This window comes from Mesoplodon densirostris, chromosome 11, assembly GCF_025265405.1.
Source record: "Mesoplodon densirostris isolate mMesDen1 chromosome 11, mMesDen1 primary haplotype, whole genome shotgun sequence".
Taxonomy (NCBI): domain Eukaryota; kingdom Metazoa; phylum Chordata; class Mammalia; order Artiodactyla; family Ziphiidae; genus Mesoplodon; species Mesoplodon densirostris.
The window spans coordinates 56,702,104-56,720,612 of record NC_082671.1 but is presented as its reverse complement, the minus strand read 5'-3'; the positions used below and the strand labels follow the sequence as shown (position 1 = coordinate 56,720,612).

General features: G+C 41.3%; 1 protein-coding gene across 2 annotated transcripts in view; it reads right to left on the bottom strand.

Moving 5' to 3' along the window:
- GXYLT1 (glucoside xylosyltransferase 1) overlaps positions 1-17,724 on the bottom strand; it is a 53,115-nt gene extending 35,391 nt beyond the window's left edge. The window contains exons 1-2 of one of the 2 annotated variants that reach the window (XM_060112498.1): positions 17,404-17,724; positions 2,949-3,041 (exon numbers count right to left, since the gene is read on the bottom strand). In XM_060112498.1, coding sequence (XP_059968481.1) covers positions 2,949-3,041; positions 17,404-17,624 — 314 coding nt within the window. In that variant the 5' untranslated portion in view covers positions 17,625-17,724. The remainder of the gene's footprint in view (positions 1-2,948; positions 3,042-17,403) is intronic. The other variant, XM_060112500.1, reaches the window with a different exon arrangement.
- Between the last annotated feature and the right edge of the window lie 785 nt (positions 17,725-18,509).

Below are 18,509 nucleotides of genomic sequence, written 5' to 3'. Positions count from 1 at the left end.
TCAGGGGCAGACAACTCATGCAGATACAAGTTACTAGACGCACACGCACAGGAACGGCAAAAACACTTGCGGTGGGTGTTGAGGCGATTTGGGCTTTTTTATGTTATTTTATGATCACTGTATAATAAATTAATTGGGAGGAAATAACCCCCCAGAGAGGTCTAATCAAACTACATAAAGAATTCAAATTGGAAACGCTGGGACAAGTCTGGGGAGAAGAAAATGGTGCCAGTTAAGGGCCCACTGGTGCCAGGCAAAATGGGAGAGCTAATGGTAGCCGAGGGGATTTCAGAGAAGCTTCCCCAGGTGGGCAGAGTCAGGCAAAAATGAGGTGCTATTTAAATACTGAAATGGAGGGGGAGAATGACATGGCAATGGGACGGCACTTTAGCTTGTCGGCACATTGGAATAGACTGAATAAATCAGGGATTCCCAAGAGCAAAGTAAGAAACTAAGTGTTGGGCTGCAGCATGCAGGCCTGCAAGCCCTGTACTTGCCCAGCTTCAAGACGGAAAGAGGAGGCCAGGCCAGAGTCAGGCCGGCAGAGACATCAATGGCTTAATGGACGGGGGGAGCTTACATTTCGAAAGCAAGGTCCTGGAGCAGCACACTACTGTGTGCAGATGACATGGCAGCAGTGTTTGCTGGGGGGTGGGGGGAAGGGGTAATCAGTTATAGGGAGAACTGACCTCAGGTTGGCTCACTGGTTACCAGGGCAACTAGCAAAGGGGCATGCGCCTCACCATCCCTTTGATAAGCTATCATGGAGGAGATGTTCTGATTTAAAGGTCAGAACCATCACTAGTTGGGGCAGGGGCAAGTATGTAGGAAGGTCAGTCATGTGAGTAGGGTGTAGGTGAGGCAGGGACTGGTCGAGCAGGGGATGTACAGAGAGCAAGAGAACAGCCATCTTGGGTGGCCTGATCATACACTAAGTTTAAGAGATTTTACATAATGATATGATACATGTAACAAAATGGTTACAGATTTATACTATGGATGTAATATTACAGGCAGAGAGTATAACTTTTAAAATCTCAAATTTAGGAGAGTAAAAAAAGCACAAGGATTTACAATATCATGTATCTATCCACATGTAATTTCTTCCAGGGAATACTTGGGAGCTTTGGGAAAATAGTGAGTTGGAGAGACTCAAAGAAAAGGAATACTAAGCAGAGGCTCCAGGATTCAGACTAGGTCAACTTCCCTGGGCTACTTCCACAGCAGAGGAGGTAGGAAGATCATTACTCATGCCGTAACTTACGAAAGGGCCTGGGTTGTATAAGTCGGAGTATACAGGGGCTTTCAACCTTACCCAGCTCCCAGAGTGAGCAGATTTATGTCAGGTCGGAGATAGCTAAGTGGTGCTTGTCATTACTCTATTCACTAGCAAACTCTTTAAAGGATGAAAAATATGGAGCTCCTAGTCTCCAAAATTATGAACAAGCTGAATGGTAGATTATCTTGAAAAAGTTAGCTTTTAAAAATTTACATAATCTGACTCGACTGACGCATATTAGAATTTCAATCATCCAATCTTTTCCATAGCAATGAGATACAATTAAAATATGTGATTTCAATGATTCCTTCCCAGTTGTTCATGGGATGTATAATGTATTGAGAATACAAGAGTTTAAAAATACACACTACTAATATTTATTAAGAATGCAGTTCATCCCACCTGGAATATGTCACCTCTTGTCCTTAAGCCTGGCTAATTTCCTGTTCGTCATGCAGTCACTCCCTTGAAAATGCCTTCCCTGATGCCTCCCACCTGCTTCTCCCATCTTCATGGCTATAACCTGTCACCCTCTATTAAGAGTCTCAGGTTGACTAGTGTGAAGCTCCCATCAGAATGTAAGCTCCAGAAGGATGGGGCCATGTTAACCAGACGCGGTCTGATTCTTAGCACCTAGCACTGTGCCTGGCAAATGGAATGAGTAGAATTAAAATTCAAATGAATCATAAAGAAATTTTATTCTTGGGAAGGGCACTTCAGGCTACCGCCTCACTCTCCCCTGCTACTATCTCAGAGTCTGATATCCCATTCCTACCAATACTTGTTTCCTTCGTTGAAGGTGAGAGCAGGAAGGGACCTGAGAGTCAGCCAATCCAATGCCTTCATTGTTCAGAGACGTGAACAAAGCTGCACTAGTCAAAAACTTTAAAAAAAGGGCCAATAAACAATGTCAGGGCCTCCCTGGTGGCGCAAGTGGTTGAGAGTCCGCCTGCCATGCAGGGGATACGGGTTCGTGCCCCGGTCTGGGAGGATCCCATATGCCGCGGAGCGGCTGGGCCCGTGAGCCATGGCCGCTGAGCCTGCGCGTCCGGAGCCTGCGCGTCCGGAGCCTGTGCTCCGCAACGGGGGAGGCCACAACAGTGAGAGGCCCGCATACCGCAAAACAAACAAACAAACAAACAAACAAAACAATGTCATATCATTTGCCCCTTCATTTAACACTTATCTTTATCCTCCCATTCCCCAATATTCAACCCTCTGCTCATAACCAATGTAATCCTTCCCCAGTTGTCTCCATCTGCCTACAAAATGTTTTTTCAGTATACCAGCTTTAAGTTAGATAAATGCTCTATGTCTGTAAATGTCAGTGGAAATCTACCTTTATTATCTGGTAACCACTTCATCACCTGTTACCTAAAATTTGATCATAAGTTGTCCTAAGAACAATGGTTTACCTTAGTAACATCTTTAAATTTTTTAGAGCATTTTATACACAGTATGTATTAAAAAATTAGTCATAACTACTTCAAAGTGGGAAAAAAGAATAGAAAACCCAATCAGAAAACAAATTATTTACTTGTATAATAATATTACAGGAAAAGAAACATTTTTATGACCATATGACCATATTTTTATTACACTCAAAAATTTATTAGCTACTATCTAATCTTACCTACACTGATCTACCAATTAAATATTAAGTGCCTACCTAAAAGCCGCTTCCCAAAAGCAGTTCATTCCACAAACATCAGAGGGCAGCATCCAATAGGGATTCCAGTAACACAGAGAGAAATCTTTACACCTAACAGAGTAAGACAGAAATAGTCCTATGTGAGTATTTTGGCTTAAAACTAACAAGGAATTTACTCAATAACATAAAAACTTACTGTTCTATTTTACAGCAACAAAACTGCAAATCCATCTTGCTATGGTAACTTGAGGATTTCTGGAAATTGATTTCTCCCTTACTTAGGGTACCACTACTTTAAGTAGACCTTTAAAACCTTTAGGCAAAAAATACCACAGACTGGAAACGTTTTTTAGTCATGAACGCTCTTAATATATTAAGATCTCCTCCTAAGAGGACATAGAAAATATTGGAATACTTCTAAAATTTTCCTTCCTTCATGAACTGCACATATTCCCCCTAGAATAAAATCCATTCCGCCAAACAAAGCATTTGCTTATCCTGAAACAAAATTTAAGCCACAAATGCTGGTAGAAAGGAAAGAGAGAATCTTTAAATGCTTTTAAATTAATCCTCAATCCAAGCTTAAAACATCAAGTATTGTGTTTTAAGTTGGAAATAAGAGACCAAGCTGATATTCACGGCTCAGTTTCATTACCTACACATCTCAGTTTCACTATATTTCACAAGCTAAAATGGGGGATCAAATGTTGTCTTTCTTCTTAGATTGCAGGTTGGAGCTAAAAAAAACCCCACAAATACACAACAACAACAACTGCTTACATTACAAAAAGTATGTTTTTCATTGTTATTCCTTTTCAAAACAATAGTCTAGTTGGAAATTCAGTACAGTGGAGGCTTGGGTTTACTAAAGCAAGTATGAAGTCAGAGTGAGTCACTAAACCAGGTCACCTCATGTCCCATCACCATGAATTCAATTATAAGTTACTGTTCTTACAGTGAAAGGTCTATGAAATTTCATATTTGCAACATCTCTGATCACACCTCTCACAAATGTCAACAGGCTAAGACAGAGGGTCTCAATCCAGGATGTACAATGAAATCACCAGAGAGCCCTACACCAGACCTGTTAAATCAGAAACGCTGAGGACAGGGTCAGGCACTGGTTGCTTTTAAAATCCTGCCTAAGTTATTCTGTATACTACTGCATGAAGAACTACATCAGAATTTTTAAATCAATGGAAAAAAGTGACATTATAATTTGTTTTTTCTTGAAATGGACACCGTTTTCAAGCACAGCATAAAAAGTTAACATATCTGGGCTTCCCTGGTGGCACAGTGGTTGAGAGTCCGCCTGCCGATGCAGGGGACATGGGTTCGTGCCCCGGTCCGGGAGGATCCCACATGCCGCAGAGCGGCTGCGCCCGTGAGCCATGGCCGCTGGGCCTGCACGTCCGGAGCCTGTGCTCCGCAACGGGAGAGGCCACAGCAGTGAGACGCCTGCGTACCGCAAAAAAAAAAAACAAAAAAAAACAAAAAAAAACAAACAAAAAAGTTAACATATCTTAGTTGATAAGTCAGAAAAAGAAAATGTGTGCAGACCAGTAAAATGTACAACCTGATGAGGAAATGTGTTTGTCCCCTTCCAGGCGTGGTCATGTAGTTTTTAAGTCTTGTAGAGACAGGCTGAGTGGAAGTGGCAACAACTAACACAGAGTTTTTTTCAGACTCAAGAGTTCTCACATCCATTTAAGCCTCACAACAAACTTGTTCAAATAGGTATCTCCATCTTTCAGATACAGACATCATCAAAGCTTTCTTTCAAGAAATCCAGTTTATTTATAATCAACACCTAAAGTGCCCCTTTGTTCCAGGAAGGAAATAAGTTGGTTATTCCATCTCCGTCTGTCAAATCTTCCAACAGTAGAAAATGAAAATTAAAAATGAAGTCTCAAAGAAAATGACTAATTAAATCTTTTTGTAAAAATGACTGCTTGAAATTGTGTATTAATACCATTTTCTGCCTCAACTTGTATTGCTCCCAGCCCTAGGCAATCACGCATCTATTTTCTGTCTCCATAGATAAATGGAATCATATAATATGTGACCTTCTGAGTCAGACTTTTTTCACTTAGTGTATTTTCAAGGTTCACCCACTGTAGCATTTATCAGCACATTTCATTCCTTTTTATGGCCAAATAATATTCCCTTTTATGAATGGATGGATATACCACATTTTCTTTATCCACTCATAAGTTAGTGAACATTTGGGTTGTTGATACTTTTTGGCTATTATAAATAATGCTTTTATGAACATCCATGTAAAATTTTAATGTGAACATATGTTTTCTATTCTCTTGAGTATATACACACACACACACACACACACACACACACACACACATACACGTGTGCACGCACACACACATCCCTACGAGAGAAATGGCTGGATCATGTAATCAGTGTAAACTGACTAATGCAGATGAAATTACAGGGAAAAAAATGTCAAGTTTTAGGTAAGTTTCTTGACCATAACTCAATGTCAGAAAACGGTTTACAGAAAGAATGTTTTCTTTCTGTCTTTCTTTAATGGAAATATAAAACATATGCACTAGTTAGTATACATCCTCCTTACCATTAAAAAACAAAACAAAACAAAACATAAAACACTGAGCTGCTGCTAGCAAGAGGGGGCATAATTTATTCACAGTTTCTTAGTTCCCAAATTTACATTCTTTAACTTCTGAAAACTTGGTTTTAAAGATTAAGATAGAGAGTAGAAACTCATACTAAGAACTCATTATGTACCAATAACGATCACTACAAGCAATAAATGAGGAAAAGCAACTAATTTGAGACAGACAGAACTTGTATTTTCAGGCCAGAAAAAAAAATTAAGAATATTGGAAAAGTAAAGGTACTTATCCAAGTTCTAATTATTAGTTGCTTTTGCTTTTACTCCTTAAGACTATTGAAAATGGAACATTAGACATACAAAATTCAAAGAGGTAACTCTATTAAATAATTTTAATGGGGCAAAACTGTAGCTGACCTAAGTGGGTATGTCTTCAGTAAACAATGACATCCAGAATCAGTGAAGTCCATAAATGCGAAGTTTTGCCATTGTGGATCAAAGTGAAATAAAACTTTACCATGACTCATCCCCTTGTTTCATATGGCTTAATGTTTCTAGCTCTAGGTGGCTTGTCTACAAGCAAACTGATCAAGGGATCTCTGTGGCAATAAAACAATCTGTATCCTGACTGTGGGGATGATGACACGAATTTTACTTATGTGATACAACAGCATAAAACCGCACATACACATGAGTGCAGGTAAAACTGGTGATGTCTGAAGATGGTCTATGGGTTGTACAATGTCAATTTCTGGGGTTCTAATACTCCACTATGTTGATACACATATATTCCAGATACAGTGGTATTACACTAAGCTCATGTAAAAAAGTTACTACTGGGGAAAAACTGAGTGAAGGATAAATGGGGTGTCTATGAAGCTTCCTGTGAACTTATATTTATTTCAAAAGTGTAAAAAAACAAATGAATCGCAAATTAAATTCCCCCAAATTTCAGTACTTGAAAAATGTTTTAAAAATTGAGACATCAGGGGCCTCCCTGGTGGCGCAGTGGTTGAGAGTCCGCCTGCCGATGCAGGGGATACGGGTTCGTGCCCCGGTCTGGGAGGATCCCATATGCCGCGGAGCGGCTGGGCCCGTGAGCCATGGCCGCTGGGCCTGCACGTCCGGAGCCTGTGCTCCGCAACGGGAGAGGCCACAACAGTGAGAGGCCCACATAACGCAAAAAGGAAAAAAAAAAAAAAAATTGAGACATCAGAAGCAAGAAGAACTATAATCCTGCAGCCTGTGGAACAAAAACCACATTCACAGAAAGACAGACAAGATAAAAAGGCAGAGGGCTATGGCCCAGATGAAGGAACAAGATAAAACCCCAGAAAAACAACTAAATGAAGTGGAGATAGGCAACCTTCCAGAAAAAGAATTCAGAATAATGATAGTGAAGATGATCCAGGACCCTGGGAAAAGAATGGAGGCAAAGATCGAAAAGATGCAAGAAGTGTTTAACAAAGACCTAGAAGAATTAAAGAACAAACACACAGAGATGAACAATACAATAACTGAAATGAAAACTACACTAGAAGGAATCAGTAGAATAACTGAGGCAGAAGAACGGATAAGTGACCTGGAAGACACAACGGTGGAATTCACTGCTGCGGAACAGACTAAAGAAAAAAGAATGAAAAGAAATAAAGACAGCCTAGGAGACCTCTGGGACAACAACGCAACAACATTCGCATTATATGGGTCCCAAAAGGAGAAGAGAGAGAGAAAGGACCCAAGAAAATATTTGAAGAGATTATAGTCGAAAACTTCCCTAACATGGGAAAGGAAACAGCCGCCCAAGTCCAGGAAACGCAGTGAGTCCCATACAGGATAAACCCAAGGAGTAACATGCCGAGACACACAGTAATCAAATTGGCAAAAATTAAAGACAAAGAAAAATTATTGAAGGCAGCAAGGAAAAAATGACGAATAACATACAAGGGAACTCCCATAAGGTTAGCAGCTGATTTCTCGGCAGAAACCCTACAAGCCAGAAGGGAGTGGCATGATATACTTAAGGTGATGAAAGGGAAGGACCTACAACCACGATTACTCTACCTGGCAAGGATCTCATTCAGATTCGATGGAGAAATCAAAAGCTTTACAGACAAGCAAAAGCTAAGAGAATTCAGCACCACCAAACCAGCTCTACAACAAATGCTAAAGGAACTTCTCTAAGTGGGAAACACAAGAGAAGAAAAGGACCTACAAAAACAAACCCAAAACAATTAAGAAAATGGTCATAGGAATACACATATCGATAATTACCTTAAATGTGAATGGATTAAATGCTCCAACCAAAAGACACAGGCTTGCTGAATGGATACAAAAACAAGACCCATATATAGGTTGTCTACAAGAGACCCACTTCAGAGCTAGGGACACATACAGACTGAAAGTGAGGGGATGGAAAAAGATATTCCATGCAAATGGAATCAAAAGAAAGCTGGAGTACCTATACTCATATCAGATAAAATAGACTTTAAAATAAAGAATGTTACAAGTGACAAGGAAGGACACTACATAATGATCAAGGGATCAATCCAAGAAGAAGATATAACAATTATAAATATATATGCACCCAACATAGGAGCACCTCAATACATAAGGCAACTGCTAACAGCTATAGAAGAGGAAATCAACAGTAACACGATAATAGTGGGGGACTTAACACCTCACTTACACCAATGGACAGACCATCCAAAATGAAAATAAATAAGGAAACAGAAGCTTTAAATGACACAATAAACCAGATATATTTAATTGATATTTATAGGACATTCCATCCAAAAACAGCAGATTACACGTTCTTCTCAAGTGTGCACAGAACATTCTCCAGGACAGATCACATCTTGGGTCACAAATCAAGCCTCAGCAAATTTAAGGAAATTGGAATCATATCAAGCATCTTTTCTGACCACAACGCTATGAGATTAGAAATGAATTACAGGGGAAAAAACGTAAAAAACACGAACACATGGAGGTTAAACAATACATTATTAAATAACCAAGAAATAACTGAAGAAACCAAAGAGGAAATTAAAAAAATACTAGAGACAAATGACAATGAAAACACGACGATCCAAAACCTATGGGATGCAGCAAAAGCAGTTCTAGGAGGGAAGTTTATAGCTATACAAGCCTACCTCAAGAAACAAGAAAAATCTCAAACAATCTAAACTTACACCTAAAGGAACGAGAGGAAGAAGCACAAACAAAATCCAAAGTTAGTAGAAGGAAAGAAATCATAAAGATCAGAGCAGAAATAAATGAAATAGAAACAAAGAAAACAATAGCAAAGCTCAATAAAACTAAAAGCTGGTTCTTTGAGAAGATAAACAAAATTGATAAACCATTAGCCAGACTCATTAAGAGGGAGAGGACTCAAATCAATAAAATTAGAAATGAAAAAGGAGAAGTTACAACAGACACCACAGAAATACAAAGCATCCTAAGAGACTATTACAAGCAAATCTATGCCAATAAAATGGACAACCTGGAAGAAATGGACAAATTCTTAGAAAGGTATAACCTTCCAAGACTGAACCAGGAAGAAATAGACAATATGAATAGACCAATCACAAGTAATGAGATTGAAACTGTGATCAAAAATCTTCCAACAAACAAGTCCAGGACCAGATGGCTTCACAGGTGAATTCCATCAAACGTTTAGAGAAGAGCTAACACCCATCCTTCTCAAACTCTTCCAAAAAATTGCAGAGGAAGGAACACTCCCAAACTCATTCTATGAAGCCACCATCACACTGATACCAAAACCAGACAAAGATACTACAAAAAAAGAAAATTACAGACCAATATCACTGATGAATATAGATGCAAAAATCCTCAACAAAATACTAGCAAACAGAATCCAACAACACATTAAAAGGATCATACACCATCATCAAGTGGGATTTATCCCAGGGATGCAAGGATTCTTCAATACATGCAAATCAATCAATGTGATACACCATATTAACAAACTGAAGAATAAAAACCATATGATCATCTCAATAGATGCAGAAAAAAATTTTGACAAAATTCAACACCCATTTATAATAAAAACTCTCCAGAAAGTGGGCATAGAGGGAACCTACCTCAACATAATAAAGGCCATATACGACAAACCCACAGAAAACATCATTCTCAATGTTGAAAAACTGAAAGCATTTCCTCTAAGATCAGGAACCAAACAAGGATGTCCACTCTCACCACTATTATTCAGCATAGTTTTGGAAGTCCTAGCCACGGCAATCAGAGAAGAAAAAGAAATAAAAGGAATACAAATTGGAAAAGAAGTAAAACTGTCACTCTTGGCAGATGACATGATACTATACATACAGAATCCTAAAAGTGCCACCAGAAAACTACTAGAGCTAATCAATGAATTTGGTAAAGTTGCAGAATACAAAATTAATGCACAGAAATCTCTTGCATTCCTATACACTAATGATGAAAAATCTGGAAGAGAAATTAGGAAACACTCCCATTGACCACTGCAACAAAAAGAATAAAATACCTAGGAATAGGGCCTCCCTGGTGGCGCAGAGGTTGAGAGTCCGCCTGCCGATGCAGGGGACACGGGTTCGTGCCCCGATCCCGGAGGATCCCGCGTGCCGCGGAGCGGCTGGGCCCGCGAGCCATGGCCGCGGGGCCTGTGTGTCCGGAGCCTGTGCTCCGCAGCGGGAGAGGCCACAGCAGTGGGAGGCCCGCGTACAGCAAAAAAAAAAAAAAAAAAAAAAAATACCTAGGAATAAACCTACCTAGGGAGACAAAAAACCTGTATGCAGAAAACTATAAGACACTGATGAAAGAAATTAAAGATGATACAAACAGATGGAGATATACCATGTTCTTGGATTGGAAGAATCGATACTGTGAAAATGACCAAACTACCCAAAGCAATCTATAGATTCAATGCAATCCCTATCAAATTACCAATGGCATTTTTTTACAGAACTAGAACAAAAAATCTTAAAATTTGTATGGAGACACAAAAGACCCCGAATAGCCAAAGCTGTCTTGAGGGAAAAAAATGGAGTTGGAAGGAGCAGACTCCCTGACTTCAGACTATACTACAAAGCTACAGTAATCAAGACAATATGGTACTGGCACAAAAACAGAAACATAGATCAATGGAACAAGATAGAAAGCCCAGAGATAAACCCACGCACCTATGGTCAACTAATCTATGACAAAGGAGGCAAGGATATACAATGGAGAAAAAAACAGTCTCATGGAGAAAAAACAGTCTCTTCAGTAAGTGCGTGCTGGGAAAACTGGACAGCTACATGTAAAAGAATGAAATTAGAACACTCCCTAACACCAAACACAAAAATAAACTCAAAATGGAATAGAGACCTAAATGTAAGACCGGACACTATAAAACTCTTAGAGGAAAACATAGGAAGAACACTCTTCGACATAAATCACACCAAGATCTTTTTTGATCCACCTCCTAATGGAAATAAAAACAAAAATAAACAAATGGGAACTAATGAAATTTCAAAGCTTTTGCACAGCAAAGGAAATCATAAACAAGATGAAAAGACAACCCTCAGAATGGGAGAAAATATTTGCCAACAAATCAACGGACAAAGGATTCATCTCCAAAATATATAAACAGCTCATGCAGCTCAATATTAAAGAAACAAACAACCCAATCAAGAAATGGCCAGAAGACCTAAATAGACATTTCTCCAAAGAAGACATACAGATGGCCAAGAAGCACATGAAAAGCTGCTCAACATCACTAATCATTAGAGAAATGCAAATCAAAACTACAATTAGGTATCACCTCACACTGGTCAGAATGGCCATCATCAAAAAAATCTACAAACAATAAATGCTGGTGTGAAGAAAAGGGAACCCTCTTGCTCTGTTGGTGGGAATTTAAATTGATACAGCCACTATGGAGAACAGTATGGAGGTTCCTTAAAAAACTAAAAATAGAATTACCATATGATCCAGCAATCCCACTACTGGGCATATACCCAGAGACAACCATAATTCAAAAAGACACATGCACCCCAATGTTCAATGCAGCAGTATTTACAATAGCCAGGTCATGGAAGCAACCTAAATGCCCATCAACAGATGAATGGATAAAGAAGATGTGGTACATATATACAATGGAATATTACTCAGCCATAAAAAGGAACGAAATTGGGTCATTTGTTGAGACATGGATGGATCTAGAGACTGTCATATAGAGTGAAGTAAGTCAGAAAGAGAAAAACAAATATCATATATTAACGCCTGTATGTGGAACCTAGAAAAATGGTACAGATGAACTGGTTTGCAGGGCAGAAGTTGAGACACAGTTGTAGAGAACAAACATATGGACACCAAGGGGGGAAAGCCGTGGGGGAGTGGGGATGGTGGTGTGATGAATTGGGCAATTGGGATTCACATGTATACACTGATGTGTATAAAATTGATGACTAATAAGAACCTACTATATAAAAAAGTAAATAAAATAAAATTTAAAAATTAAAAAAAAAAAGGCTTCCCTGGTGGCGCAGTGGTTGAGAGTTTGTCTGCCGATGCAGGGGACACGGGTTCGTGACCTGGTCCAGGAGGATCCCACATGCCGCGGAGCAGCTGGGCCCGTGAGCCATGGCCACTGAGCCTGCGCTTCTGGAGCCTGTGCTCTGCAACGGGAGAGGCCACAGCGGTGGGAGGCCCACATACCGCAAAAAAAAAAAAAAAAAAAAAAAATTAAAAAAAAAATTGAGACATCATGCTCTGGATTAAACAGCATTTAACAGTAACACTCTCCACAATAACAGTCCTCAAACTTAAAGTTTACTTAAATGCAATAGCAGAAGGTCTTTCATACTTTTAAATAAAACTGGAAAAGGTTTTTTTCATTTCTAAATGTCCATGATAGTCATGAGGCTTTAGTGAAAACCATGTGCATCGTGGAGAGTAGGCAATAAGTCTAGGCATATCCAGCATAAGAATGTGGAAGTCTGAATGAGTTGCCTCACCAAAGATGCACCTTAAAGGCACGGATACCTGCACTGTGACTGCAACAGAAATAAAGATGCTCACAGCCATGTTAAAGGAGCATTCCCATGGTTCTAACCACCATTATTTAAAGATAAGTTCCTGCACAACTCATTTTCAACTAAAAATTGTCTTCAGACATCTAAGTCAGGTGTTCTTTTTCATAAATATCTAGTGTCATGAATATTCAAGAAGTGGGAAAAGAACTGCTTATATACAAATGGCAATGAACAATTATCTAACCATTTCAAAAATAAGTTAGCATCACACTCTACAACCTAAACTCTCTCGAAAAAAAAAAAACTGAATTAAAGATTTAAATGAAAAAAAAAAAACAGAAAAAAACCCACTGGTAGAAAGTTTTTCTATGTATGACAAAAGTAAAAATGATAAGGAAAAAACTGCCAATCTGAACACATAAAAATTTTAAACTTCACGTGGCATACACTCTGAAAAAAATTTAAGTTAGGGCTTCCTTGGTGGCGCAGTGGTTGAGAATCTGCCTGCTAATGCAGGGGACACGGGTTCGAGCCCCGGTCTGGGAGGCTCCCACATGCCGTGGAGCGGCTGGGCCCGTGAGCCACAACTACTGAGCCTGCACGTCTGGAACCTGTGCTCCGCCACAAGAGAGGCCGCAATAGTGAGAGGCCCGTGCATTGTGATGAAGAGTGGCCCCCGCTTGCCACAATTAGAGAAAGCTCTCGCACAGAAACGAAGACACAACACAGCAAAAATAAATAAATAAATTTACAAACTCCTACCCCCAACATCTTCTTAAAAAAAAAAATTTAAGTTAACATGTTGGGGGGAAGTATTTCCAACAGGTATGACACACAGATAATAATCTTAATGTTTTAAAATAGGATTTCTATGTCAAAAGTACACATTATTTTCTCATTAACCTAATCACTTTCCCGTTCAAAAGCACAGAATATTAATTAATTTACTAGTCAGGTTTGTGCTAAGCACTTTACAGCTATGTGAAGTATGATCTTCAGTGAACTGAAATACAAGGTGCAAAGTACTGGTTTTTATCTAAGATGTCTCTGCATCAACAAAGCAGAGATTAAGGTGGGTTTAGTAAATAATTCAGCCTTCTTCACTGTTCACTGCCTAACTCCTTTCTTCTTCAAAAATAACTGCAGGGAAGAGGGAAAAAATATCCCCCTCAAAAAACAATAGCGCAAAAACAGTGGTCAAATCATTCTCAGTTAAATCAATGGTTCTCAATCTTTGGCTTCATAACAACAACCTGGAGCACATATCTAAAATATAGATTCCCAAGCCCCACTCCCAGGGACTCTGGTTTAGCAGGTCTGGACTGGGGCCTGAGGACATTTTTCCCAGAGGTCAGAAACTGAAAATAATAATAATAATAATAATAATTTAAAATTTAGATGATCAAAACCATCACTGAATTAGCTATAATTTTATTGTGCCAGGCACCATACCAAGTAATCTACACAAGCTATTTTTTTCAATTCCCACAAACAACCCAATTATCACAGATACTCTTACCTCTTTGTAACTGATGAGGAAATGTGTTCAAGGTTAACGCAGCCAGTGAGTGGCAAAGCTGAAGTCTGTTTCCAAAGCCCTGACTCTTCCCACTCTACATTTTCAGTATATCCTACTAGTTAGTGTTCCTGGGACCCAGCAGAAACCATAACTTGATGGCCTGACCAGATCTGAAACGGAAAGTAAGGTGACTACCTCCCAGTTAACAGTCATTCACACTAAGGGTATGACGGGTCCAGAAATGGTAGCACTGAAATGCCTAGTAGTTTTTTGATTCCCTACTACCGATATGCTGTACAGCCTCAATGGGATGAAATCTTGATAATCGCTGCCATCAGTGAAATGTGAGAATTTAATCACCCAGAGTATCTAGAGCCAGAGAATGGTTTAACTCCTTCTGAAGTACTGACGTCTGGTCAGTGCTTTAGATAAGTGCTTTAGATTGAATACCTTAAATACAGCCTGTCCACACTGAGCACCTTCAGAGAGTCCCTCTGTGTGGAAGAGCCACTACCTCCCGAGCATTCCTCTCCACTGACGCAGCACTCCTCTCCAGCGCCGGTCATGGGATTCTGTCTGCAGTATGGATGTGCAAGGGACACAGCCCAGAGAACCAGAGGCCCCCATCCCAGGCAACGTTGGCTGGTCCAAGGATGGAGGTGTGATGCAAGTCCAATGAGAGCCTTTTTCTAGAATTTTCTACGTGAGATTAGAGATGAAACACTACAAGAAGTTCAAAGACCCCAGGAACAAAGCCTGTCTACAGCAGAAGAGAAAGAGTCCCCAGTCCTTGAGGTCCGTGGAACTGCCCGGGGACTTCTTCTTTCAATCCTGTTCCTTCCAGCAACCGATATAAGCCTATAAATACCTGTTTTGCTGAAGTCAGTTTTAATGGAATTTGGTGACTGACAACTAAGAATTCTGATTACTATAAATTAATTAAGGTAAATACAAACTACATCTTACAGGTAAGAAAAGTGAAGCAGAGAGGTGGTCAAGGTTTCACAGGAAACAGGGCCAGAATGAGACCACAGGTTTGTCTGACACTAAGATCTACCCATTTTCTAAATACCAAAATAATGGATTCAAACAAAATGAACTCACTAATAATAAATTTCACTGAAAAATTGTTTCCATCATTTTCTGGTTTTTACTTTGAGAACGTGCAAGGACATTTCCAAGCATTTTGTTGTCGTGGAATTCTGTGCAATGAATATTTTCTATAAGGTTTGACCACTGGAACCTATTGGGTCTAACCATAATCCCATGTTTCAAATGAGAGAGAGAAATAATAGTTTTAATCTTTGAGGTAAGACTGCTTTAAAAAAAAGAAAGAATGCAATGATAATCAAGTCCTACCAAAAAAGGGAAGATGTTGCTTGCCTCACAGCCCCATTTTCCACTGATGTAACACTATGTAGACTAGGTTCTTATCACAGCAGCTTTATAGAAAGAGCACTTGCAGAGCAATCAAAGGAAACATAGTTTCTAATGCTGGTACTGATGACCTCCGCACCTCCGCCAAACTATTTATACATAGGAAAAGAGGTTAAGAATACCTACTCCATATCTCATGGTAGCCAAAAAAGTGGACTGAACTCTCTGAGAAATCTAAAAAGATGTTATAAATGTTAATATTTAAAATGAAGAGTCCTGATGTCTTAGGAATTCTTCTGACCTTAATCAAATCATAGGCTACAAACACTGCAGCTTTTCCAGGTTGCTCCTCTGCCCACACTTCTTTACAAAGAATGATACATCTTCGGTTTTAACTCAAATGTGTGCCTCATTTAAAATGAGGAGTTACGTTGCCCAGAGGACCTGTAATATACAGCTTCTTAGCTGACTCGACTCTGACACATCAAACTTCAGATTTCAGGAATGGCTCTATAAAATATTCATTAAAACGGAAGCACTTATTTTCTGAATTTCAAATAATGTAATTTTGTTAAAATTAGCTAGCCAAGCAGATACAATTTATAAAAATTTGTCACAAAATATTAAGTATCTCAGACAAGGCACTAAAAATGAATGTTACTCTATCAGATTGAAATGCTAATATCATAGTCCACTTTCATTCAATGTTTTGATAAAAGTGTTGCTTCCTGACAATTCTACCCAATGCAAAAATAGCTTCTTCCCCGTAACTTTAAATAAATGCTTCACTGGAACATAACAGACCACCATTAGCTTTTCATGAGCTCATCCAGGTCTTCAGTCACGGCCTCTCCCAGAACAGATAATAGCGTTGACAAACCTGGCTCTGGAAAGTAGTTCTGCTGTTATGAACAGAGTCCTGACTGTAATCAAATCACAGGGTGAAAACAGGACAATCCAGCTTTTCCATGCTGCTCCTCTGCCCAAACGTCCCCTTTCATTTTGGGAATGGCCATCAACTCTCAGAAGAACGTTAACAGCCTAGAGCTGACCTGCGCTCCCTCCTCCTACCAGCCCGTAGGAAGTTTTTCATATCAAAGCAGCCTTCGCCTCCTGCTAAGGGAGCACACGGAGTAAGAGAGGTGCCCACAAACAGAGGAGACTCGTTTTCAAGGAGGTGGAAACGCTCAGATTTTGTTAAGCATTCGTAATGCGTTGCTTTTTCCATTTAAATCTCATGTTGATTCCAACTCTGACAGTGATCTGTGTAAATCCACTTAAGTCATTATGCTTTTTAAATTCCGATTTTTAAGGAGAAACACCTCTATCCCAACTCACAAAAGACGTGAGCATGTTAAGTATCGCTTATTTTTCTTAACTTGCTCTAAGTTTCACGACAGCCCGATCGTTTCCTAAAGAAAAATTCAATCCATAGAAATGCTCTATCCAAATTTAACTAACCGGCAAATAATGAAAATTTTAAGCGTTAACAGGAAATTTAAATGTCCCATTCAGGAGGGGGAAAAAAACTGAACTAGGGCGCCAGCCCGTGTTTAAATATCTCAACTTGAACTCCACGGAAACAAGAGGGAATTCCCACTAGCCAAACAGCAAGAAGGCTTTGGTAGGACCCTCTTATTTTCAACGAATTCTAAGAAAAAAAGGGGAAAAATGCAACTGTCAACTAGGAGTTGAAAATTAATTTCTAACTGCTCTGAATAGTGCCTAAGGAATGGGTCAGAAGACAAACACAAAAAGCGTGGGGTGCTCTCGGGCTGGAGCAGCGCTGGGCTCACCCCCAGGGTGAGGAGGAGGGAAACGAGCAAAGGGGATCAGAGTCTGCGGCAAAGAAGCGGGAGATGCGGGCCTGGTGGCGGGAGGCGCGGGGCTGACCCGCAGGCAGCCCGGGCCGGGCGTAGCCCCGCGCCCCCGCGCCCCCCGCCCCGGCCCCCGACAGGGAACGGCCCGTACCTGTCAGACCGGCCGGGATGCGCCGCGGGGCCCGCGCTGCCCGCCCCTCTCCCGGCGCCGCGTCCGCCGCCCGCGAGCCAGGAAGCCGCTGCGGCCTGCGGCTTCCCGCCACCGCCGCCCGCTCCTTCCTCCAAGGACACGGCGAGCTGGCTGAAGGCGTAGAGGAGCGAGCAGAAGCCACAGGCCAGGCACAGCACCACGACGCGCAGGTAGCGCCGCATCGCGCCGTCTCCGCGCCACCGCTGCTGTCGCCGTCGCCGCCGTCGCCGCCGCCGCCGCGCCCGCCCGGGCGAACTGGCGCGGAGGGAGCGACACCACGCAGCCGCCGGCGCAACAAGTTCCTCCTCCACCACGGCCTCGCGCCCGCCCCGCTTCCTCCCTGCCTCCCTTCGCTCTCCGCCCACCACCTTCGAGAGCGCGCGGACACCCCGCCCCGGAGCCCCGGCCCCGCCTCCGCCGCGGGCCTCTCCCCAGAGGGTGGGCGGCCGGACGCGCCGGCGCATTGAGCCCGAGGGGGGCAGGGCGCGCCGGGTGGGCTGGGGCCCGCGGGACGCGGGTCGCGGCTCGCGCAGGGTCTTGGGCCACCGGCGACCCCGGGAGGGAGACTCTTGAGCCCTGTGGCTCCCCGCTGCGGGGGAGAGGCGTGGCGAAATGAGCGGGGCATTGGAGGCAGCCGACCCAAATTCAAATGATGGTTCTTCCACGTGGTAGTTTGGGACGCTGAAAGCCCTAAATTCTCTGAGCGTGTTTCTTCGTCTCTAAAATGGAGATGACATCCTCATCATAGGGTGCTTGTAAAGATTAAATTGCTTAACGCACAAAAAACCCCTTGCACTTAGACGGCCCTTGATTAAGCCATTTTTCACTTACATCCTTCTCAGCAGGGACTTCCCCAGCCTCTAAGATTCTATAATACAGTCGGTACGAGCCATTTTCACCCAGATGTCTAATTACCTCCTAATGCCCTTTAGGATGCATATCCTGCCTCCCGTCGAGGTTGTAAGTTCCTATAAGGCTGAGGTTCAACCTTTTACGCCTTTTTGATCCTCCTCACAACTCACCATTCGCATGTCCAAAACAATTAATATTCTCCCTAAAGAGCTTTG